A 24,674-nucleotide genomic window follows, 5' to 3' on the forward strand; every position below is an offset into this window, starting at 1 on the left:
TGAATAAATGTTAAATTAATTAACATGCATTTCGTGTATGTCAATGAATGAATTGTAGACAAAATTAAAATATAGTAATATAAGCCCTGTTCTTTGGTATTCTATGCCCTCAGATTGATAAGACAATAGAAAAAGTTATAAAATACTATTTTGTAGGTGCTTAATAAATTTTATTGAAATAAATAGCATAAACTGCAGAGATAAACTTTATCTGCAGTCAAATCCAATTTCTTAATGTTAATTTTATGGGTTCACATAAGATCAGGAAACAGCTTTTCTTCTTTTTCTTTTTAGAAATGGCTACAATCTACATCTTGATGGAACCAGTGAAATTTAAGGAAACAAAAGGAAAGGAAAGGAGAAAATTCTCTACATTGGGGGTTTACCAGATTTTTCTGAAAAGGCCAAATGGTAAATATTTTAGGCTTCCTGAGTGGTACCATCTGCGTCACAAGTGCTCAGCTCTGCTGCTGTGGCCCGGGCGCAGCCACAAGCACACGTGAGCACGGCTGTGTTCTAGTCAGACTTCACGTAAACAGGGGTGGGGCCTGATTTGGTCCATGGGCTTTCAGTTGCCAATCCCTGTCCTGGTGGCCCTCAGTCCTCACGGCGCATCAGAAGCGCTTTTGTGGAATAGCAACACGGGCATACCTCAGAGATACAGCCAGTTTGGTTCCAGGCCACGACAATACAGTGAGTATCACAATAAAGCACGTCACTACCTTTTTTTCTGGTGGGAGGTCTGGCCCTCCATTTGTAAAAATGTAACATCTGTGAAGGGCAATAAAGCCAAACTCAACAAAACAAGGCACGCCTGCCCGTGGACACCACCCCCAGAGAGCCTTTGTTTTCTAGTTCTCCTCAGCTGATTCTAATTTGCCTTCAGGGTTGAGAACCACCATTTGGGGAACGGCCACTTGTCTCTCACTCCCCTCAGATTTCAGGGTCTTTTCCAAGTTATATTCAATGGCAGTTTCTACAAAGCGCTTCTCAGACCTTAACATGATACAAAGACCACCTGCTACTTGGGGGCGTCAACAGGAGTCGTTCACTGAAGGGAAAAAATGGAACCTCAGAGACCAAACTCCACCTGACCCCCTGCACTGGCTTTCATCAGGTGAGCCCCTGACCGCCGGTTCTTGCTTCTTCAGCACCAGAGGGAATAACTGTGATCACTGATGGAACTTACCAGGTTGGGTTCTGTTTTCTTCTAAGGGAAATGGAAGCAAATTGGTAATAATCGAATTCATTCATCTCTTTTCAAATTTTCTAAAAAGTACACTTTATTATATGTGAGATGCTTACTGGCAACTGAAACATGGACTAGAGGAAACTCATTGCTTCCCCAATTTCACTTATGAATATGATTGTTAAGTTCAGAAATCCCAGTATTTAGTCTTTATTTATAAAGTCTTTAAACTAAGAGCCTGAATTTCCAGGCAAATGTGTCTGAGTTGGGGAGACCAGCACTACAGTGACGAGTGAACTTCAGATCACTCTGTGTCTTTTTTCCAATTCTCCTCAAAGGATGGGACTCAAGTCTCAGCTGCCGAGTGTTTCCTTCCTCTTGCTTTGTGGTGTCCAAGCTTTTGGGAGAAGGGATGAGACACATCTGCCCCATTTTACCCTCTCCAAGACCGACAGTGTGGTGTCCCTCAGAACGAGCAAGGAATCCCCTCTTCCTTATAACTCTTCCTTCTCCTCTTCTGCGCAGATGCAGGCTGCCCGTTGACTATTCATAAAGGGTCGGCAGCCCAAGGTCCATACAGTGTTAAACACGGTGTCAGCCAGAGAATCGCATGCTACTTGAAAAATATGTAGAGAAGCATAAAAGTTAATACACAGAACTACCCCCAAGCAATATGAGTAATTTTAAAAAGGCAGTGTCTTTCCAAGTTTGACATCATACCCAGAGGAAAGTAGAAGTAAGATCCAAATACAGAATTAAAGGAAGAGCATACATTGAAAAGAAGGTTTTTCAGAGAAGCTTCCATCTAATCTACTAGAGCAGAATACACTTTGGGGTGCCCTCCTTTCATGGGCCTCTAGGTCAAAATCATGGTTAGTCATCAGAGTCTTCCACACCACTATGCTCACTTCGTGGAAAATTTGTCATTTTTGCAGAACACTTGCTCAGATAACACTACTGTGTTTCCTGTAGCTATCCCTGTTCAAGTGTGAGGTGAGTAGTCATTTACGCACTGAAAAACAGACATGCCTATTGGATACTCTGGCCGGCCACTCTGTCAGGCATCAGGGTTACAGAGACCAAGGGGACCCCAACTCAAATATCTCACAGTTTGGAAAAAGAGAATGACGGGATAGACAGGTGAAGAGGTGGTTATACTATGCCGCAATTGAAGTTACCCCAAGGTGGTATAGGAGCCCATAGTAGGGGTCTCTATCCCTTTAAAGGTAAGGATTGCTATGGAAGGCATCTCAGAACACTTTCTATTAGGATTTTGTTAGGGATAGCATTCAATCTGTAGATTCATTTGGGCAGTATGGACATCAATATCAATTTTCCAATCCATGAGCATGGACTATCTTTCTATTTATTTGTGTCTTTTTCAATTTCTTTCATCAATGTCTTATAGTTTTCAGTGTATAGGTCCTTCACCTCCTTGGTTAAATCTATTCCTAGGTATTTTATTCTTTTCGATGTAATCGTAAATGGGATTTAAAAAAAATTCTCTTTCTAATAGTTTGTTATTGTGTATGGAAATGCAACAGATTTTTGTATATTGGTTTTATATCCTGCAACTTTACTGAATTTATTTATTAGTTTTAACAGTTTTGGGGGGAGTCTAGGTTTTTCTATCTATAATGTCATGTCACCTGCAAACAGTGACTTTTATGTCTTCCATTCCAATTTGGATTAACTTTTATTTCTTTTTCTTACATAATTGCTCTGGCTAGGATTTCTAATACTATGTTGCATAGAAATGGTGAGAGTGGGCATCCTTGTCTTGTTTCTGATTTTAGAGAAAGAGCTTTTAGCTTTTCACCATTGATAAAGCTGTTTCAACAACAATAATAAATGAATGATCAGAGTGTTCCAAGTGGAAGGAACTGCAGACACAGAGAGATACAGGCCATCAACCCAAGTTGTTTGGAAAGCAAAAGTCAGGAGAGAAATCAGAAATAAGCAAGTTGGTGCTGAAGAGGTAGGCTCAAGATGAACATATGTATGTTATAGTAAGGAGTTTGGATTTAATCCTAAGGAAGAGGAAGAGGACCAGATTTATATGGTATAAAAATATATCTGGTCTCTATGGGGAGAATAGATTTGGTGGGACCCAGAGATTGCGTTAATTTGTAGTAAGTTTTCAGAGGTATTTAGGAGAAACAACCAATAGGACGTTGCTTGAAGAAAGTAACTTGGCCTGACCCTGGGTTAGCAGCAAGCACCTCCCACCCTTTGCTGGTGCAGACAGTGCTACTCCCTCTCTCAGAGCCTAGTCAACCACCTGTGTTTTCAGGCCCTCACAGATGAAAGGACCACACTCTGAACATGGATCTTTAAACGAGATCTCAATCTTTCCTACTGACCTTCTCAGTGGTACAGGGTCAGCTTTTTATAAGCCAGACTTTCAAACATCACCATCGAAAAAAAAAATATATATATATATAATGCTAATACCCAGATGTAATGTTCTAGCTTCTGAAGCTAAGGGATTAATGTTTTTCCTAAAGTGAATTAGGAAAAAGAAATTACAGAATCAGTGTTAGAAATTGGAGAGCTAAGCAGCTGTTTAAAAATAATTATCCTCAAGTATATGTATAGACATTTACACACTCAAAAATTGGTTTTTAAAAAGTGTGTTCTCTGACTGAGAACAAAATAAGAAAACAACCAAGTGGTCCCATACAGAATAATTCCTTTTATGGAAAATTACTTAACAGTGGAATGGATAGCTAAAGCCAACTGGGCAACTCTTTCTCCACTTTAATGAATAAGTTTTTATATCTCTGGGAAGGCTCTGGTGTGGCCCCATCCATCAGGAGTGGCGCCAGCAGCTCCTGGGCAAGACAGCAAGAGCGTCAGCGAACGAGTGCCCAGCACCCCCCTCGGCCTTTCTTGCATGGTTCAGTGGTCCATAAAGGTCAATGAGCATTCATGGCCTGTTTAAAGAAAGGGTCTCTGGCTACATTTCTGTGTAAAAACAGGAATGAAACTCCCTGCTCATAGGTAGATGCCCTTAAGATACTTACTTTCCACTTTGGAGACAAAGCCCAGACTCCGCTTCAGGTCAGAGCAGATAGAGTGGAGGCACCATCGGAATTTTGCATCACAGCGATACTTGTTGGCACCGCAAGTGTCATAACAGACATCCAGCTGGTTGCAGCACTTGGTCATTGCTGGAATGCCCAAGTCCATCTGGGGAAAAGAGAAGGAGGAAAATGCCACGTTTAGACCAAGGACCTTAGGCAACCTTGCCCCTATGCTAAGCGAGCCAGTTCTCAAATTCCTGCTACATATTCAGATGTATTGAGAAACAACAGTGACTTAAGAGAATATGTCAGGCTGATAGTTACAGGATGGTAAGTTTCAATCACAATTTAGTCATTAGTTTAATAACTCAGAGTGATCTGTTTTTTCTTCTTCTGGATTGTAGTAATTTTTAAATTCGTAGGCCACAACAGTGATGAAAATAGAAATTGGAACATTCATCCAGGAGCAGAGCTTCAAGACTTCCAAATTTAGCTAAAACTCGTGTGAGATTTTGTTTGAGCAAAGGATCCCAAGGCTCAGAATTATGAAAAATAAAGCCTTGGTTCCTCAAGCAGTCACCAGCATTGATCAGAGGCTTGCCGCATACCGCACTGTCCTAATGGCACGTGTGTGCATCTCTACGTGTTGGGGAGCAGAGTCAGAGCAAGGATGCAGCGCTCCTGAACATGAGGGGCTCTGCTCACATCTAACACACACCCAGACACACATGTGTGCACATTTGTTAACCAATGTAAATGCTGTGGCATAAGCTGAGTTGGCTCATAGAATGCCGTCTGTAAAGTGATCAAACAGGAATTTTATAGAGGATTTTGAAAGCAGGTGAAGAGAGGATTAACAAATTAGGAGAGACTTAGAAAATAGCAGGTAAAGAAAGGAAATAGTGAGCAAGTCACATATGTGAGCAGGTCAATTAGTTTGTTTAGTCTTCAAGAGTCTTAGCGGGGAAATGCATACATACTATAAGTTTTCACTGGGGAGAAGGCTAAGTTGATGGATGACCTTGACTTTCAAAGTAGCTCTAGTTAGACTTGATAAACACTCGAGTGAGGAAAGGACATGATACAAAGAGTGAACAAAGAAGAGTAATTGTCATATGATGTATAAAATAGATGGGAACAGGGTGGGTCTAGATGTAGATCAAGCATCTTGGAATCTTTTGCAGTTTTTCTGAGAATATAAACTTGGATAGAATCTGTGAAAGTCTGGTTTCAGGGCATGGGTGGGGATTGATTCATCAGCTATTATGGGTCCTTTCCCCTTGGGTCTCCTAAGTGTTCTCTCATTCAAACTTTTATTCCACAGCCACCTAAGCAAAATATGGAGTTTGACCCTTTAAAGTGCCCTTTTAAGCAACATTTAAGAGATAATCTAGCTCATTATTAGACTCATCAGAGGCCTGGGCTTTGCAATTCTGGGTAAACTACTTTGTTTACACCTTACCCCTAAAACTAAAAACATAGCACACAGAGGTCACTGAGAATTATATGAGTACAGTCATGGCTGTCATTCAATCCAACTAAATTGGAAATTCTTGAACTAGTTCAAGTTTGTATCAGCAAACTAAATGACATTACTTCCAAAAAATAGTGCATACCACTTCCATAGCTGCTAAACTAGTATCAAGTAAAATATATTGGCCAAAAATAGGTGGTTTTTCTAACATAAATAAAGATTTGAAATGATTGTCTTTCTCCTGTGTCCACACGCACACCGATTATTTCAGACGAAGCTGGGTGAACAGCTGCACAGGTTGCTCGGTGCACAAGAGGGCGCTATTTACAAGGTGCTTTCCCACAAGACACCATGGATTTTTATATTTATTAAGAAAAATGTCTAGCCAATAGCAATCAAGTTTTCTCTTTTTTAAAATATTTTATTTATTTATTTTCAGAGAGAGGGGAAGGGAAGGAGAGAGGGAGAGAAATATCAATGTATGGTGGCCTCTCATGTGTCCCCCATTGGGACATGGCCTGCAACCTAGGCATGTGCCCTGACTGGGAATCGAACTGTGATCCTTTGCTTCACAGTCCCGCACTCAATCCACTGAGCTACACCAGCCAGGGCTCAAGTTTCCTTTTTTAACAAAATCAGCATATTTATATAAATTTCTGACAAATTTAAAAAAAACTGTCTTGAGGAAAGGGAACCGTTTTTCAATCTACATAAAAATTCCAAACTTCTGCCAAGATGAAGGTGTAGGTGGAAATAGTGTGCCTTCTTGCACAACCAAGTTTAAAGACAATAAAATTTTAGTAACAAAAAACGCAGCCAAAACACAGAAAATTGAACTATACAGAAGTCCAACAACAAGGAACCCTTCAGCCAGACCAGTAAAAGGGGCAGAGTCAGCAACTGGTGGAGCGGGGTTGCACAGGAAAACTCGGCCAGACCATCCCAGGCCCACGTGTGGAGGATCCCAAGCATGGGGTTGTGAGGGGCAGACCCAGTGAGGGTGCAAGGCAGCAGGCTGACCACAGTCACGCATTTATGCTCAGATAAACCAGTGAAGGAGCAAGCATTGAGACAGACCATGAAGGCCCCAGCGGCAGGAAGCAGCAGAGGGGACCACTATTGTCCCTCTCTGACCCTGCCCCCACATACAGTGTCACAACCAGTGACCTGGGTAGCCCCGCCCTGGTGAACACCTAGGGCTCCACCCCTCAGGTGTGAACAGACCAAAACATGGCTCAAGCAGAACTCAAAGCCCCAGAGCCGATAAATCTAAGTGATGAAGAAATAGCCAAACTTCCAGATGCACAGTTCAAAACACTGGTGATCAGGATGCTCACAGAACTGGTTGATTATAGTTACAAATTAGAGGAATATATTAAGGCTAAACCAATTGAAATGAATGGAAATGCACAGGAAACCAACAGTAATGGAAAGGAAACTGGGACTCAAATCAAAGGAATGGACCAGAAGGAAGAAAAAAATGACCAAACAGAAAAGGATGAAGAAACAAGAATTCAAAAAAAATGAGGAGAAGCTTAGGAACCTCCAGGACATCTTTAAACGTTCCAACATCCAAATTATAGGGTACCAGAAGGGGAAGAGGAACAGTCACGAGTGGAAAACTTATTTGAACAAATAATAAAGGAGAATTTCCCCAATCTGGCAAAGGCAATAGACTTCCAGAAAATCCAGGAAGCTCAGAGAGTCCCAAAGAAGAAACACACCAAGGCACATCATCATTACATTATCCAAGATTAAAATGAAAGAGAATTTTAGAAGCAGCAAGAGATAAGGGGACAGTCACCTACAAAGAAGTATCCATCAGACTGTCAGCAGATTTCTCAGACATTACAGGCAAGAAGGGGCTGGAAAGAAGTATTCCAAGTCATGAAAACCAAAGACCTACAACCAAGATTGCTCTATCCAGCAAAGTTTTCATTTAGAATGGAAGGGCAGATAAAGTGCTTCTCAGATAAGATCAAATTCAAGGAGTTCATCATCACCAAGCCCTTATTATATGAAATGTTAAAGGGACTTATCTAAGAAAAAGAAGATCAAAAAGATGAACAGTGAAAGGACAGCAAGCTCACAGTTATTAACAACCACACCTAAAACAAAAGCAAACTAAGAGGACAGCTAGATCAGGAGCAGAACCATAGAAATGAAGATCTCATGGAGGGTTAGCAACAGGGGAGTTGGAGGAGGAGAAGGGGGGACAAGGTACAGAAAATAAGTAGCATAGATGGTAGATAGAAAATAGGGGGGAGGGCAAGAATAGTAGAGGAAATACAGAATCTAAAGAACTTGAGACATGTGGTCATAAACTAAAGGGGAAATGGTGGGGGAGGGGGATGCAGGGTGGAGGGGAATGAAGGGGGGAATAGAACAACTGTAATGGCATAATCAATAAAATTTTTAAAAACCTAAAATAAAAACAAACAAAAAAATTTCACACAGGGGACCAGGATTTAGTTAGAATAAGCATCATGCTGCTTAGACATTTATTACAAAGTAAAATCTTTTGAATCATCAAAAAAGTGAACTTGAGCCTAGAAAAGGTACAATTTAAAAATCAGTTTAGATACGAAATTCCTCTACCTACATTTTACATAAAACCTCCTTCCTAAAGAAGTCTTAAAAGAAATTAATTTATAACTTATTTTCAGGGGAGGCCGACAGCTTGAGAAATGGTCTACAGTGTGTGATAAATGTTTAGCCAGTGGCTGGGTGCGTGTGTGGAGGGTTATTTTAGGGAGGATGTTTGCAGATTTCTACGATGTTAATAGTCCAAATATAGCTGATTTGACACTTCCAACACAAAAAGTCCTGACGATGCTCCCCAATCAGCCCTCACTGGTCAGTACCAGCTGGCTCCAGCACAGGACAGGAAAAGCTCTCAGATCTGTTTCATGGTTAGTTATGTTTGAGTCCCTAAAGCTTGCCAGGTGTTTGCAATGGTGATTTCTCGGTTCACTGTATAAGGGCTTATCTGAGAGACAGCTGCCTCTGAGTAAAGGAAATCAGATACTTCTTTTAAAAATGACCTCCCTTCTTCTGTATCCAACTTAAAATCTTAATCATATTGCTCAACTATATTCTATAAGTGATCACTTCCATCAGTGGTAACTCTTGAATTTGTCTTAATTAAAACCAATCCCTTCACAACAGCATGGATGGAACTGGAGAGCATTATGCTAAGTGACGTAAGCCAGGCAGTGAAAGACAAATACCATATGATCTCACCTATAAGTGGAACCTAATCAACCAACCAAACAAGCAAGCAAAATACAACCAGAGACACTGAAATAAAGAATAAACTGACAGTTACCAGAGGGATGGGAGGAGGGGGATAATAAGGGGAAAGAGGGGGAAGGAACATCAAGGAACATGTATGAAGGACCCACGGACAAGGAGAACAGGGTGGGGAGGATTGAATGTGGGCGGTGGGGGTGAGTAGGGTGGGGGAGAGGAATGGGGGGAAAACCAGGACAAACATGATTACATAACAATAACAAAATAAACGAAAAAAAGAAAAATCAATCAAGAACACGGTGGTGGTACATACACTTTCTGGTACCTTTATACCCAGGAAGTAGGAGCTGCAGCCATTGGGCTCCTGAGGCTTATAGTTTGGTCTGGGCATTGGTGCCTTTCCTAGCAGAGAAAGGAAGCAAAAAAAGCAGGAAGAAACATTTAGAAATGAAGCATTTGGAAGCATTCATGAAATAAAAATTATCTAAAAGCATATTCAATTTTTCCTTGCAAAGTTATTGTTCCTCAGCAGATACATCCAAATTAGGTGGCGATGATGGTAGTGATGATGATCTCATAAAAGACAAGTTTGGCATTTTTCTCCTACTCTCGAAGAATTTTATGAGTGTTTATTTAATAAGAATTCTAACGTTCCTTAAGTGCATGACCTTGAAGATGAGGCGTGCGGCAAAACAGAGCTGAAACTTAAGGTTTCTTACTCCCGTCTCCACTGCCCAGCCTCACTCCTTGCACAGAAAAAGGAAAACTCTACCTTTTCATGCACTTCAGGAATCAGAATTATGACTCCTGCAAATATTTTTCCAAAATCACTTGAATGGAATTTTGCAAAATTCCATAGAGGCAGACACTGTTATTGACCAAAGAACAAAGACCAAATGCCAACACCCCTGGTTTTGGCATTTCTAATACAGAACTAGGCAGAAACTGCCTGAAAAGCTTTTAATTTCTTCATTTCTCCTACATGGCATTTTAGTTATTTATTTTTTATTGCTGTTCAAGTACAGTTGCTTGCCTTTTCGCATTTCAGTTGTTTAATGATCTTGCACATACGTACAAGGAACCTTTGTCAGTTGTACCCAGGGCAGTCATCATAAAGATGGACTTGACCTAGGGTAACCTCAGAACAGTCATTTCCGATGGGTATTTTTATCTCTTACCTGGATAAGAAGAATGGGGCTGAAAGGCCGTGTGACCTGCCTAAGTCACACAGTAAGTGGGGGAAGTAGGAGGTAAATCGGATGTCCTGTTTGCCTCCAAAGCCCAAGTTCTCCTCTAAGGAGATGCAAGACACAGCATCAGACTGAAGAAATAAGCTAAGAATTAATCCTTGAAGTGAGGTACATGGTATTTCTGGTTTTTTCCTTTAGTCTTCTATCAGATACTTTATTTTAATTATTACGAAATTTCAAAACCGAAGAAATGTCAGAGAAACCAGCACCCATGAACCCACTACACAAACATAATAAAGGTTAACATGAAACTTCCTATAAATTTTTAAAATTAAATGTTACAAGTACAGTCGAAGCCCCTTTGTACCACATTTTCTGTTTTAACTTTTAAATACTAAGTCTACGCTTTAAAACCCTCCCTCCTTATCATTCCTCAAAATTGTCTTGATTATTTCTGGACCTTCACTCATGCATCTGAATTTGAGAGCCACCACAGTTCGAGATGGTCAGAATTTTGCTTGAACATACATTGAACTAACAGGTTAATATGGAGACAACTGACTTCCTTAGACTATTCTGTCTTCTCAAACATGGGCGAAGTAAATCTTCTCATTTACTTATGTCCTTCAATAGGGGGACAGAATTCCCTCCATTCTTCACCTTCTTGATAGTATTTTTTTGAAAAACGAAAGCTTTTATTTTTGATGAAGTCTAATTTACCTATTTTCTTTCTTCAATGAGGTGACATTCATGTAACATACAATTAAGCATCTTAAAGTGGCATCAATGCTCTCATAATGTTGTGTAACCATCACCCCCACCTAGTTCCCAAACATTCTCATCCTCCGAGGGACATCCCCTGCCCTTTAAGCAGTGGGTCCCCATTCTCCCCCCTCCCTCCCGATCCCTGGCAACCACTCATCTGCTTTCTGTTTTTAGAGATTTACCTATTCTGGATATTTAAGTAAGTGGAGTCATACAATATGTAACATTTTGTGACTGCCTTCTCTCACTTAATGTTTCCACAGTTTATCTGTGTTGTAACATATTTCTGCACTCCGTTTCTTTTTATGACTGAATCCACTCTCTGGAAATACCACACTTTGCTTATTCATCCATCCAGTGATGGACAGTCTGGTTGTTTCCATCCTCTGACTCCTGGGAAAAGTGCTTCTATAACAGTGTGCACATGTATTTGTTTAGATATCTGTTTTAAATTCTTTTGCTATATTGAAGGGGTGGAGTTACTGGGTCATATAGTAATCTTATGTTTAACTTTTTGAGGCACGTGTCCACCTGTTTTCTTCAGTAGATGCATCCTTTACATTCCGACCTGCACTGCAGAAGGGCTCCAATTTCTCCACCCCCACAGTTTACCGTGTATCTAGATGTAAACTATATGTCCTTATCCTGCTTGGAACAATCTGAAGATTCAGGATTCTTTGACCTCTGGAGAATTCATAGCCATTGGCTGGATATTTTGTTTTCCTTATTCCTCTAGTTTCTCCTTCTGGGTCTCATATCGCTGAATGGTGAATCTTTTTAATCCTATGCCTCTTAAACTCTCTTTCACGTTTTTCATTCCTCCTCTCTCTGTACTGAATTTTTACTAGCTTCATCAAATCTATTTTATATTTTCCTAAATCTCTCTACAGTGACTAATCAGCTATTTAACTCATCCACTGAGTTTTTTCTTTTAATAACTATAATTTTCATTTCTTAGAATGCTATTTAACCTTTTAAATGTGTGTTCATTTTCATTGAGTTATTTTTATTGTTTTCTGTTCCTTTAATAACTTTAAAAATTCTTGTTATATTATTTATATATATTATTATATTATTTTACACAGGGTCCAGCAGAAGTAACGCCTGCCGGAGTGTGGTTGGTAGGGTAATAATATGGGTATAATAATTTATAGTTTTAATTTGAACATTTCACCTAAAATGTCCCATGGCATGCTTGATTGTGATATTGTTATGTTACAGAATGACACGCTTATCGTTTTATAATTAAAAAGGGGTGTTATTTGTGCTGGACTCTGTAGATTATTTTATTCTCTCCAGTTTGGGGGATGCTAAGTCTTTCATTTTTTACTGTTTACTGACTCTCCCTTATGGTGTATTATTTTTCACATGTTGTGTAAATTTTAAGTGAGAGCTCGGCTTTAGAGCAGCTTGTTTTTCTGAAGGACTCCTGCGTTCTGGGTCGTACACTATAAAGTGGTCCCTCGATTGCCTTTGCTTTGGTGCTAGGCGTCTCAAGATCCTTCATGTTAGTCTCTGATTCCTCACCTGTGCTTAGAATATACTGGGAGTAGCGGATTTTTAGTGAGTGTTCTTCATCTGTCCTTCAAGCCCTAGCCCTAGGGGAATAGAAAGCAGCCTTGCTATTTCCTTGGAATATTGGGTAGAGGTTTTCCAATCTTTTTTAAACAGACTGGGCAGCTCCTCAATCTCCAAGCTTTGTGCAAACTATACAGTTCCAACTTCCCAATTCTTGGGAAAGGTAAAAAGTTACTTTTCCTCTCTTTGAGCATTGAAACTCACTCCCCAGCCCCCGGAGTCTTTCTGTGTGCCGCTCAATGAAAACCCATGGGCCTCGGCAGCGGCGGCTACTCCCCTCTCTGCTGTCCCTTTGTGTCTTCCCTTTATTTCTGGGACTTGAAAGTTTCCCTTTATTTCATTCTAGTCTGGGTATTTTTTTAATGTTTCATTGTAACTCGATGTTTCTTTTTTGTAATGGAGAGGGAACATACCTATTGATGGAGTCTGCCAGTCCACCAGTAATGCCTGCATTACTTTTCAAAGGTCTCGAGAAGTATAACTTACCCTTGACAACCATACTATAACCTGCGTGTATGTGTGTGCACGCGCGTGTGTGTAAGAGAGAGAGAGAGAGAAGCACTGGCAGGGGACAGGGGTAAAGTGTATTAATTATCAGTAATCAAATTACACCTACGAAAATAATTACACCGTGCCATAGGATCAAATGCATATTTAATCTTGGAGGTGAGATTATGGTGATTTTATTTTTTTTCTTTGGATTGCTCTTTTACAAATGTTCTATATGTACTAGCTTTAAAGAAATAAGAAAAAATGTAATGAAGAAACAATCGTCTACATTTGATGGTACAGTTATCCATTTAACAATTTCCCTGGGAAAGGCCTTTCACAGCAGACTCTGTGCAGCTTCCTCTGTCTTCGTGCACTCGAGAATTCACAGAATGGAAATCTCTGATCTCCCAGTTTCAAAGACAGTGAAACGCCAGCTACAGACACTTCTTAACTGGCGTGCTATTGATGAAGGTTATTTTTTTATTGTGTTTAGTATTTATGATCGTTGCAGAAAATCTGTTTAGGAATGAAGCTTGAAGTACAAGTTCAAAGGAAAAAGTTGATGGTTTGAGTCTTGATGGAAATAATATACTATATCCTCAAATTGTAGCGTGAGTAGTTGTGAGTTGTGTTGAGTTTATAGTTTGATGTTTTGAGTTCAGGCATTAATAATGGACAAGTTGGTGTTATTTTCTGGTTTGGGCTGTTTGTAGGAGTGGCGGGGCTGACGACTTGATCCTGTAGTTTACCAGTTGGCCCAGAGGCCCACGTCCAGTCATCGCCTGTTTTTGTATAGTCTGCTAGCTAAAAGTGATTTTTATATATTTTTTAATGGTTGTGGAGGAAATGCCAAAACAAGGATAATATTTTGTGACATGTGAAATTACACGAAATTCAAATTTTAGTGTCCATAAAAAAGTTTCATTGGAACACAGCAGTACTCGCTTATTATGTCTTAGCTTACTGATTTCCCAGAAAAAAAAAATAGCAGAATGCTCTTATAATCGTAATATGAGGATGGTTTTCTAAGCAAGACAAAAATTTCAGAAAATATAAAGACTGACTTGATCTATGAAAATTAAAAACTTCTGAATAAAGTAAACCACCATAAAACACTTGAAACACTCAAAACTGAGAGTGACTTTGGGAGAGAGTCAGCCAGGAAACTAGTTCTCCCTGCAGCCGGGCGCACTGCCTGCTGGAGCCAACCTTCTCCCTCAGTGTCCTCACTGAAAAGCACAGTAAGACCTCCCGGGGCTTTCTGACCCAGGTCAAGGGTTAAGTCTTCCCAGGAGGGCGTGTCCTTTCTCTGCGCGGAGCTGCTTCCTGCAGAACCAGCCCAGTGCTCCACTCAGGTCTCAAGGAGGCAGAGCCCTGGACCTGAAATGTACATCCTGCTTGCTTCCAGAAACGCTCACGCATGGCGTACGAGTGACACATCGAGGGAACGAAGCAGAACTGTGACAATTTCATTGAAGCAATAAATTCTATTTCAGCTGCTAACGCAGATAAAGTTAGGGCATGAGGTAAAGTGACCAACTTGACCCAGTTTGCCTGGGACTGTCCCTGTTTCGTACTGAAAGCCCCACATCCCGGGAACCCCAGACCCCTCCCTCAGTGCCCAGCAAAGTGGACCGCTGGTGGTCCCAGCATGAGAAGCACCTTGTCTCTGAACCAGTAGCTGTTTTCTTTTTTCAGGCTTTAGATCCCCTGAAGAATCTGACAAAGGCTGTAAATTTTTTCCCGGAAAAATATACAAACTCACAGGTCCATACAATTTTGCTCGAAGGTTGCAAACAGATAAAAAAAAAGTCTAATAAAAAAAAAAAGGAGATTGATCATTGAAGATACTTTCTTCCTTAGAACTAAGCCCAAGAAGAAATTCCTCACAAGGTCATTTTACAAAGTGTAGCCATGCGGACAGTATCTTCAATTGCAACGTCTAAGACTCAACATTTCTGCCGCAGAGAGCCTCCCCCAGAGAGCTTCACAGACACAGAACCTCAAATCGCTCCATGATTTCTTCCAGAGGCCAGGTGTGTTGTCCAGCCGCAGGAATTTATGTTTTGTTTTGTTTGTTTGTTAATGTTGGAAGAGAACTGGAAGAATCTGAGTGCATAGTTAACTTGTTCGCCAGACCATCTTTCTCATAAAGTTCATAAAATGTATTTGGTGCCAGTCATGGGCCGTACATAGCACAGATTCTTTAAATTTTTTTCAGTTGAATTGAGAGACAGAGAGACATCAGTTTGTTGTTCTACTTGTTTATACATTCATGGCTGATTCTTGTACGTGCCCTGACCAGGGATTGAACCCGCAGCCTTGGTGTATGGGGGCACTGCTCTAACCAACTGAGCTACCCAGCCAGAGCCCATAGCACTAATTCTTTAGATACATTATCTTTTATTCTTACAACAACCTTTCAAAGTAACATTAACATAAATATTAACATTATTTATAAACATGAGGAAACAAAGGTTGAGAGTTAGGTAACTTGTCAAGGTAACCAGCAATGAGATTCCACATGTGACCGCCCAGTTTAACCCATGATTTTTCCCTTAGGACCGACCACCGGTGCAGCTCCAGGGTCCCACCCACCACAGGCCTCTAAATCAGAACTTCTGCAGTGGGAGAGGGAATCTTGTCCACATCCGTGCAGACTCCTGATAACAGCTGCACTGTCTGTGTTGTCGATGGTTCTGAATCTCCTGGTACTGTTTGTAGCCCGACTCTTTGACTAGATTTTGTGTACTGACGTGAAAATGAATTGCTGTCGATATAAGAAGTGTGAAACACAATGTTGACCCCCCTATTGTAGGCTACCAGGGTACAGACACACCTTCACCTATCTGAACAACCTATGGGCTGAACTTCTCTAAGAATGACCTTTTAAATACCACTCCAAACCTTGGCTGCACTTTGTAATCACCTGGAAAACGTTAAAAATACCCATGTCTGGCTCAGTCCAGCCCATGGAGATTCTGATTTAATTGGTTTGCTTCGTAGGAAGCCCCAGGTGATTCCAAGTGCAGGGCCAAGGTAGTGACCAATTATTTTAAGTGCTGGCACACCTCCTTTAGTTATTCCTTGCTTTACTGTGCTTCACAGGTGTTGCATTTTTTTTACAAACTAACCACGAGACCTTCCACCAGCAAAAAGATTACCACTTGCTTCATTGCAAAACTCGCTTTACTATGGTTGTCTGGAAAGAAACCCACAGTATTCTTTCACAGGGCCAACTGAAAAGGCGCAGACTCAGTTAATTATTCAGTGTCATCTGTTCAAAAGAATGCTTGATTCACAATCAAGTTGAAAAGATATTCTGTACCAATCAGGTCCTGCATCCAGGTCCTCCTCTCTGCTGGGTTCCAAGGTAACAAGGCCTCACCCATATTTTCTCTGTGGGTTTCAGGCCCCTCCTTGAACAGTTCTGTTTTGCAGAGTGAGAGGAGTTGTTTGCCTTCCTGCAATCTCTCTGTCGACTATTCCCATCCCCCACCAAGCGCTGCTGACACCAATCCTACCTGCCTGGGAAGAAGCTTTCAGCTAGAATTTGCTGAAATCTTTTAATGCTTTTTTGCTAGAGAAAGAAGAAAAGGTGTTGCTTCTTATGTTCCAAAAAAATTCCTGCTGGTATGTATGTGCTGAACCACAGACGGAAATCTTGCGTTGCCTCTGGGAAGGAAAAGAGCACCTGTGCTGGTATCTGAAGTGAGTTCATCACTTTCCGGCCCCGTTGGCGCAAACTAGCCGAGAACAGTCCAGTGACAAGGCCTCTTTGCTCGTGTACAGCCCACCTTCGACAAAGCCATGGCCAGGGGTCCAGGTGGGTCCTAGCAGAGACCAGGCTTTTACCCTGTGGCATCTTCACAGAGAAAACCCAGCTTCCTTTTTCATCATCATAGGTGGTTGAAATTCTGTAATGCAGAAGTTTTTATTCTGGAGCAGTGGTTAACCATTGTCTCCCAGTCAGTCTTGTCTTATAAGAAAGCAGTTTCCCTGCTCTCGGGTAAAAAGGGGGTGAGGGAGGCCGCTTGGGTGAGTCTATAAGTACGTAGCTTTTCTGAGTCTCTCCCAAAGCTGAGTTCTGTCTGTTGAGTGTTTGGAGAAAACATTTCGCAAGTGTTTTCCTGCTGGGCTAAACTGGCTCTCCATTTTTATCTCTAACCCCATGATGAAACATTTGATCAACTCAACCATAAAACCAATGCTGTATGAAACTGTGTATGCTTTTGAAAGCATTTGCCTTTGAAATTACCTTCTGCCTCCCAGCTTCGAGGTCCAGGGCTCAACATTCTGCCCCCATTATGTGGACTTCAGAGCAGGGAAGGAAGAACTGGCCCCAGGGTCTCCTCCTTGGCACCCAGGTTTCCTCTTTACCACTGGGGCCAGGTAGCTCCAACCCATTCACAATGCTGTATCTGGCCCCAGGCCTGAGAGACAGTCCCAGTCCCCTCAGGGCCTGGTCCCAGGTGGGCAGAGACAGCTGGCAATAACCTTTCCTGCCCACTGACCACCTGCCATTGCTGACTGAGGGGAGGCAGCAAACGGATCCCATCGGAGACTGGCAAAGCCGGAAGGATGGCGTGAACAGCACCAGGGGGAAAACTGCATTTCCAGGCTTAGCGCAGTGCGACTTAGGAAGCTGCTCCAGCCCCTGACAAAACTTCATCCAGACACATAGCTTCAGCTTTCACCCTGGGAACTCAAACACCTCTGTGCTCTCGCTGCCCATCCAGGTCACCTTTCCCCGAAGTGCCGCCTCATGACAAACTCCTTAAAATGGCCAGATAAAATGCAGGGAGCTCAGTGAAATCTGTATTTCAGATAAACAACCAATAATTTGTCAGTATAAGTCTGTCCCAAATACAGTGTTCAGCAGGATGAAGGCCTGCTTGAGTGTGGCTGGTAGGGTGATAATATGGGTGTAATAATTTATAGTTTTAATTTGAACATGTCACCTAAAATGTTATATGGTGTGCTTGAGTGTGATATTGTTATGTTACAGAATTACATGCTCATGATTTTGTAACTTAAAAAAAAGGGGGGGTGTTACTTGTGCCGCACCCTCTATTTCAAATGTATTAACACATTATCTGTTGTTTATTTGAGATTCAGATTTCACTGGGTGAATCCTATCTAAGAGGTGAATGACAGCAAAAAGTTCACGACCCATTGTGACCCTGCTGTGGCGTTCACAGGTCTACCAGGACCAGTTTTTACAGAAAGAGAAACTGTGTACTCACCATATCGGCATCTGTACTGACAGACTCCGTTTTTCCCTCCCAGCAGCTCCAGAAAGGAGTCAAAGTAGTCATTGACAGATTCAAAGCTGCCTCGGATGTGCCGGAGGCCCCAGTCTGAATAGGACTCCTCTGCATCAGGGCTGGTGTCAGGGCTGGTGTCAGGGCTGGTGTGGCTCTGTGCCAGGCCACCCCCCAGGCTGAGCCACAGAATCAAGGAGCTGGTGACCAGCCTCATCCTGTAGCTGGCTGGGTCCTCCTCAGACCCCAGCCAGTCCCGGGAAGCCCAGGCACACAGCCTGTAGGCCTGACGTCGTCGGACAGGACTAGGAAAGAGATTATCTGAAACAGTCTGTGTTCCCCAGAGGTGGACTTTAAACAGAGCTACAGAGGTTGGGATGAGATCAGGGCAATTAGAAAGGGCAAAGGTTAGGCAGTGGGAGGGATGGCCGGCAAGAGAGCACTATCAAGAGGGACTCCACAGCCCTGGAGGCGGAGGGAGATGTTGGCAACTTCTAGGAGGTTTTGGAGCCATTGGAATTCTGCCCCCAACCAGCTTGTTAATCTATTGATCAGTTACAAGTTTGGCCCTTTGGAGTCAGGCAGGTCCTTGTCCCAAGGTCCTAGCCCCACCCCTAAGGCACTCGCCTACTTATGGTCTTAAGGGAGATTCAGGAGTATGTACAAAGGATTCAGAAAAACCCCAGTGATAGTGGGTTAACACTGTCACCTGCTCCCATGGTCAGGATATGTATTATCAGAGTGCAGACTGGGGATTCAGATTTGGTACCCCCGCCTCTGCCTCCGTCCCTACTTGGTGCTCAGACCCTGTCCTCTAAGCTGGCAGAGCTCCCGACTGCAGCCAGCCTGGCGCTGGAGCCTGCTTGCCTCTTCACTTACACCAGTGTTTTTATTTACACTCAGCAGTGTGGCATCTACGGACTGCCCAGGTGGTCCTCAGGGATGCAGGTCCCAGACTGCCGGTTTGCCTTCGGTGGCTTAAAAGTCAGAGGGTTTCTCAGAAACGCTATTCGAAATTTTAGGCTGTAAGAGCATTGATGGAAGTCTAGTGTTTTGACATCACATTTAGTTTATACTTGCTGTTAGTCATAGGAAGAGATGAATTCCATCCTGAAATCACTAGTCTACAACAATGATACACTTCTTGACCAAATGTAGCTTCTCTCTCAAAAGTCTGGAAAGCCACATAGAATATAATGAACTAGATTTCTCCATTTTAGGTAAGAAGTGTGTTTATATAAAGACTCTGGGTCAAAGAATGGTAGAGGTAAAAAACATTTCACATGATCAACAGTACCTCCATATTTTAAAGTACCTGTACTTTTTCAAACCACTGCGTGTATGCACGTGTGTATATGTTTATAAAATATATATATACTCATCAATATATTTATTTTTCACATCAATTTTACAAAGCAGGGTAAATATCATTCTTATTTAAGAGGTGAGACATGAGCTACAAAAGTTAAATGACTCAGTCAATATAGCAAGGCTGCCTTGGCTGGTGTGGGTCAGTGGATTGAGTGCCGGCCTGTGAATCAAAAGGTCACAGGTTCGATTCCCAGTCAGGGGATAGGCCTGGGCGGCTGGGGGATGGGGGCATGTGAGAGGGAACACATCGATGTTTCTCTCCCTCTCTTTCCCCTTCTGTAACTATAAATAAATCTCTTAAAAAAATGACCAGGCTTCAGTGGTAAAGCTGGAATCAGGTCCAGCTACTTAACTGTGCATCCCAGTCAAAATGAAAATGTGGGGCTCCTTTTCAAAAACCAGGAAATCATGCCATTAAAGGAACTAAAATATAAAGCTTTTCCTTTAGAAATGTCTTATCGCTTATAGAATATAATAGGGTAATATATTCTATTATATTATGAGAATATATAGGGTAATATATTCTCAGTTATTATGATAACTGAGTAACAATATAAAGTTATGAATCCCAAATATTTTGGTGTCATAATTTTATGTAATATATGTATTAGTTAATACGTGATATCTTGATTGATCATAAGATTTTTCTGACGTGCTTTTCTGCAAATTCATTTATTAGATCACCAAAATTTATGCTTTCATTAACATTTTTTGGTCCTTTTTATTTCTCTTTTTAAAAAATATAGTTTATTGATTATGCTATTACAGTTGTCTAATTTCCTTCCCTTTGTTCCCCTCTGCCCTGCACACCCCCCCCCACCTGCATTCCCCTCCTTTAGTTCACGTGCATGGGTCCTACATATAAGTTCTTTGGCTTCTACATTTCCTATACTATTCTTAACCTCCCCCTATCCGTTTTCTACCTACTATTTATGCTACTTATTCTCTGTACCTTTTCCCCTGCTCTCCCACTGATAACCCTCACACTCCCCCACTGATAACCCTCCGTGTGATCTCTATTTCTGTGATTCTGTTCATGTTCTAGTTGTTTGCTTTATTTGTTTTCAGTTCAGTTGTTAATAACTGTTTGTTGTTATTTTACTGTTCATATTTTTTATCTTCTTTTCCTTAGATAAGTCCCTTTAACATTTCATACACTAAGGGCTTGGTGATGATGAATTCCTTGAACTTGACCTTATCTGAGAAGCACTTTATCTGCCCTTTCATTCTAAATGAAAGCTTTGCTGGATAGAGTAATCTTGGTTGTAGGTCCTCGCCTTTCATGACTTAAAGTACTTCTTTCCAGACCCTTCTTGCCTTCAAGGTTTCCTTGGAGAAATCAGCTGATAGGCTTATGGGAACTCCTTTGTAGGTAACTCTCTCCTTTTCTCTTGCTGCTTTTAAGATTCTCTCCTTATCTTTAATCGTGGATAATGTAATTATGATGTGCCTTGGTGTGTTCCTCCTTAGGTCCAATTTCTTTGGGACTCTCTGAGCTTCCTGGATTTCCTGGAAGTCTATTTCCTTTGCCAGATTGGGGAAGTTCTCCTTCATTATGTTTTCAATTTCTTGCTCTTCCTCTTCTCCTTCTGGCACCTCTATGATTCGGATGTTGGAATGTTTAAAGTTGTTCCGGGGGTTCCTAAGCCTCTCCTCATTTTTTTGTATTCTTGTTTCTTCATTCTGTTCTGGTTGAATGTGTTTTTCTTCCTTCTGCTCCAAACCATTGATTTGAGTCTTGCTTTCCTTCCCGTCACTGTTGATTCCCTGTACATTTTCCTTTATTTCACCATTCATAGCCTTCATTTTTTTCTTCTTATTTGTAACCATATTCAACCAATTCTGCGAGCATCCTGATTACCAGTGTTTTGAACTGTGCCTCTTATAGATTGGCTATCTCTTCATTGCTTAGTTATTTTTTCTGAAGCTTTGATCTATTCTTCCATTTGGGCCATTTATTTGTGTCTCAGGGGGCCTGTTATGTAGTAAGGGGTGGAGCTTTAGATATTCACGAGGGTGGGACAACCCACATTGCTGGGTAGTGATGCTGTATGTGGGGGAGGGGTCCAAGGGAACAATGGTGCTTGCTCTGCTCTCTGGAGGATTGCTGTCACTTCCCCCATTACCCACAATCAAATTGGGCCCTTCCAGCGCTGATTCCTGGGTGGGTGGGTTATGTACATTCTAGGACCTGGTGGGTTTCTCCAACGAATTCTCCTGTGAAGCTGAGAGTTTCTTTTGCCGCCTCGACTCCCACGGGTGTTTTCAGTCAGAGGTTTTGAGGCTTTACTTCCCTGCACTGGTACCCTGGATTGCAGGGTCTGTCTCACTCCCCAGTTCCTCCTGGTTTATCTGCACGTGAATGTGGGACCATCCAGTCTGCAAGCCTCCACCTCATCCCGTCGCCAGCTGCCGCCTGTCTGCCCCAGTCCTCCAGCTGCTGCCTTGTCACAGTCCTCTCTGCCTGGCCGCCTGTCTCAGCCCCTCCTACCGGTCTGGACAAATGTTTCTTCTTTAACTCCTTGGTTGTCAGATTTCCATACAGTTCGATTTTTTCTGGCAGTTCTGGTTGCTTTTTGTTTTTAAATTTGTTGTTTTCCTTCTTTTAGTTGTGCAAGGAGGCTCAGTATGTCTACCTACACCTCCATCTTGGTCAGAAGTCCTGAACATTTTCAATTTATATCATTGAAAACAATGCCAGTTGCTCTTGCAAGATCACAACTAATATATATTTTCTTTTTTATTCATTTTAATTGCAGGTGATGTACAATATTATAGTAGTTTCAGGTGTACAATCCAGTGAGTAGACACCTACAAAACTTATGAAGTGATCCCCCTGGTAAATCTAGTCCCCATCTGACAACATACATGGTTATTACAATATTATTGACCACATTACTTATGCTGTGCTCTACATCTCTGTGCCTGTTCTATAACTATCAACTTATAATTCTAAGTCCTTTCACCTTTTTTACATATTCCCATAATGCTCCTCCCATCTGACAACCATCTACATGTTCTTTATAAATCCATTTCTGTTATGCTTTGTTTTTTACATCTTACATATAAGTGAAATTATCTGGTGTTTGTCTTTTTCTGTCTGACTTACTTCACTCAGCACAATGCCCTCTAGGTACATCTATGTTCCTGCAGAGGCAAGATTTCTTTTCTTTCTTTTTTTGCTGAGTCATATTTCATTGTGTATATGTACCACTTCTTTATCCATTTATCTACTGATGTGTGCTTAAGTTTGCTTCCATATCTGGGCTTTTGTCAATAATTGCTGCAGTGAACATATGAATGTATATATGTCTTTTTAATTTAGTTTTTGGGTTTTTTCGAATAGAAGTGAAATTGCTGGGTCCTTCTTTGTCTATTGTATAGACTTTGTTTTAAAGTTTATTTTGTCTGGTATAAGTATTGCTACCCCAGCTTTTTGTTGTTGTTTACAGTTTCATGAAAAATCTTCTTCTACCCCTTATTTCTGTCTGTGTGTGTCTTTAGATCTAACATGAGTCTCTTATAGACAGCATATGCCAGGGTCATGTTTTGTTATCGATTCAGCATCTTATGTCTTTTGATTGGTGCATTTAATCCATTTGGATTTAAAGTAATTGCTGATAGATATGCATTTACTGCCATTTTATTATTTATATTTTTTATCTTTTATTCTTCTCAAAACCCTTTAATATTTCTTATACTACTAGGTTGATGGTGATGACGTCCTTTAGCTTTTTCTTGTCTTGGAAGCTCTTTATCTGTTCTTTGATTCTAAATAATAGCTTTGCTGGGTAGAGTAATTTTGATTGTATGTCCTTGATTTTCATCACTTTGAATATTTCATGCCAATCCCTTCCGGCCTGAAATGTTTCTGTTGAGAAATTAGCCGACAGTCTTATGGGAACTCCCTTGTCGGTAACTAAGTGCTTTTCTCCTGCTGATTTTAAGATTCTCTTTTTATCTTTAACCTTTGCTGTTTTCATTATGGCGTGTCTTGGCGTGGATCTCTTGGGTTTATCTTGTTTGAGACTCTCTGTACTTCCTGGACTTGTATGTCTATTTCCTTGACCAGGTTTGGGAAGTTTTCTATCATTATTTTTTCATATAGTTTTTCAGTTTCTCATTCTCTCTCTTCTGCTGTGGCACGCCCATGATATGAATGCTGAGATGCTTGAAGTCTCCGAAGATCCTTACACTATCCTCATTTTTAAAAATTCTTTCTCTTTTTGTTATTTTGATTGGGTGTTTTCTGCTTCCTGCCTTTCTATCTTCCAAACCACTGATTTGATTTTCTGTTTCATGGTTCCCAATAACGTGTACTTCATTTCAGTTTGTATATTCACTTCTGACTCATTCTTTTTATGGTTTCCATGTTCTTTGTTATGTTGTTGAAGTTCTTACTGAATTTCTTGAGCATCCTTATAATCATTTTGAACTCTGACTGGTAGTTTGCTTGCATCTATTCCACATAATTCTTTTTCTGGAGGTTTCTCCTGTTTTTTTTTTTTTTTTTCATTTGGGACCTGTTTCTTTGTCTCCTCGTTTTTGCTGCTTCCCTGTGTTTGTTTTTATATGCTAGATAGAGCTGCTACATCTCCCAGTCCAAACAAAGTGGCCTTATGTAGTAGGTGTCCTGTAGGGTCCAGTGGCATAGCCTCCGCTGTCACCTGTGCCACGCACTCCAGGTGTGTCCCTTTGTGGGCTGTGCACATCCTACTGTTATAGTTGGGCCTGGATTGCTGTTGGCATGCCACTGGGAGTGATTCAACTCCCAGGCTAATCAGCTGTGAGGATTGGCTGTGACTATGGGGGAGGGATTGTTGTGCAGGAGCTGACCCTACGGAGCAGGACTCACTTCAGTGGATCTTTGGTGTTCGCCAAGTCCCCCCTCTTCAGTGTGTCACTCATGAAGGTGGCTGGGCTATAATTTGGTGTGGCCTAAAGCTATCCACTGGGTGAACTGTCTCTAGGACCTCCTGGGAGGTACAGGTCAAGGTCAGCCACTGCCTGTGCCCTGCTCATGGCCACCTAACCTGAGCTACTGAGTAATCTGAAGGTGTCTGCTACTTGTGC

At 41.4% G+C, this 24,674-nt stretch overlaps 1 protein-coding gene and 1 long non-coding RNA gene across 7 annotated transcripts in view; one reads left to right on the forward strand and one right to left on the reverse strand.

The window, feature by feature from the left end:
- Positions 1 to 23: 23 nt before the first annotated feature.
- PLA2G12B (phospholipase A2 group XIIB) lies at positions 24 to 18,579 on the reverse strand. Of its 4 annotated transcripts, none has more exons than XM_037130565.2 (4): positions 18,213 to 18,579; positions 9,255 to 9,343; positions 4,216 to 4,381; positions 24 to 1,802 (listed from the first exon to the last, which is right to left on the reverse strand). In XM_037130565.2, exons 1-4 carry the CDS (start codon positions 18,445 to 18,447, stop codon positions 1,684 to 1,686), a joined length of 609 nt encoding a protein of 202 aa, XP_036986460.1. In that variant the 5' UTR covers positions 18,448 to 18,579; the 3' UTR covers positions 24 to 1,683. The 4 variants fall into 4 exon arrangements, with proteins under 4 accessions (XP_036986460.1, XP_036986461.1, XP_036986459.1 ...); XM_037130566.2 differs by having other exon boundaries at positions 49 to 1,805; positions 9,267 to 9,343; XM_037130564.2 differs by having other exon boundaries at positions 115 to 1,805.
- The window catches only part of LOC119038157 (uncharacterized), a 44,982-nt gene continuing 36,628 nt past the window's right edge, over positions 16,321 to 24,674 (forward strand). For 2 of the 3 annotated variants that reach the window (XR_008391352.1, XR_008391351.1), the window contains exon 1: positions 16,321 to 16,599. This is a non-coding gene — a long non-coding RNA (uncharacterized LOC119038157). Of the gene's footprint in view, positions 16,793 to 24,674 lie in introns of all 3 variants that reach the window. The other variant, XR_005080364.2, reaches the window with a different exon arrangement.

Source organism: Artibeus jamaicensis, unplaced genomic scaffold (genome assembly GCF_021234435.1).
Source record: "Artibeus jamaicensis isolate MK-2021 breed Jamaican fruit bat unplaced genomic scaffold, CSHL_Jam_final contig_332, whole genome shotgun sequence".
In the NCBI taxonomy this organism is placed as follows: Eukaryota; Metazoa; Chordata; class Mammalia; order Chiroptera; family Phyllostomidae; genus Artibeus; species Artibeus jamaicensis.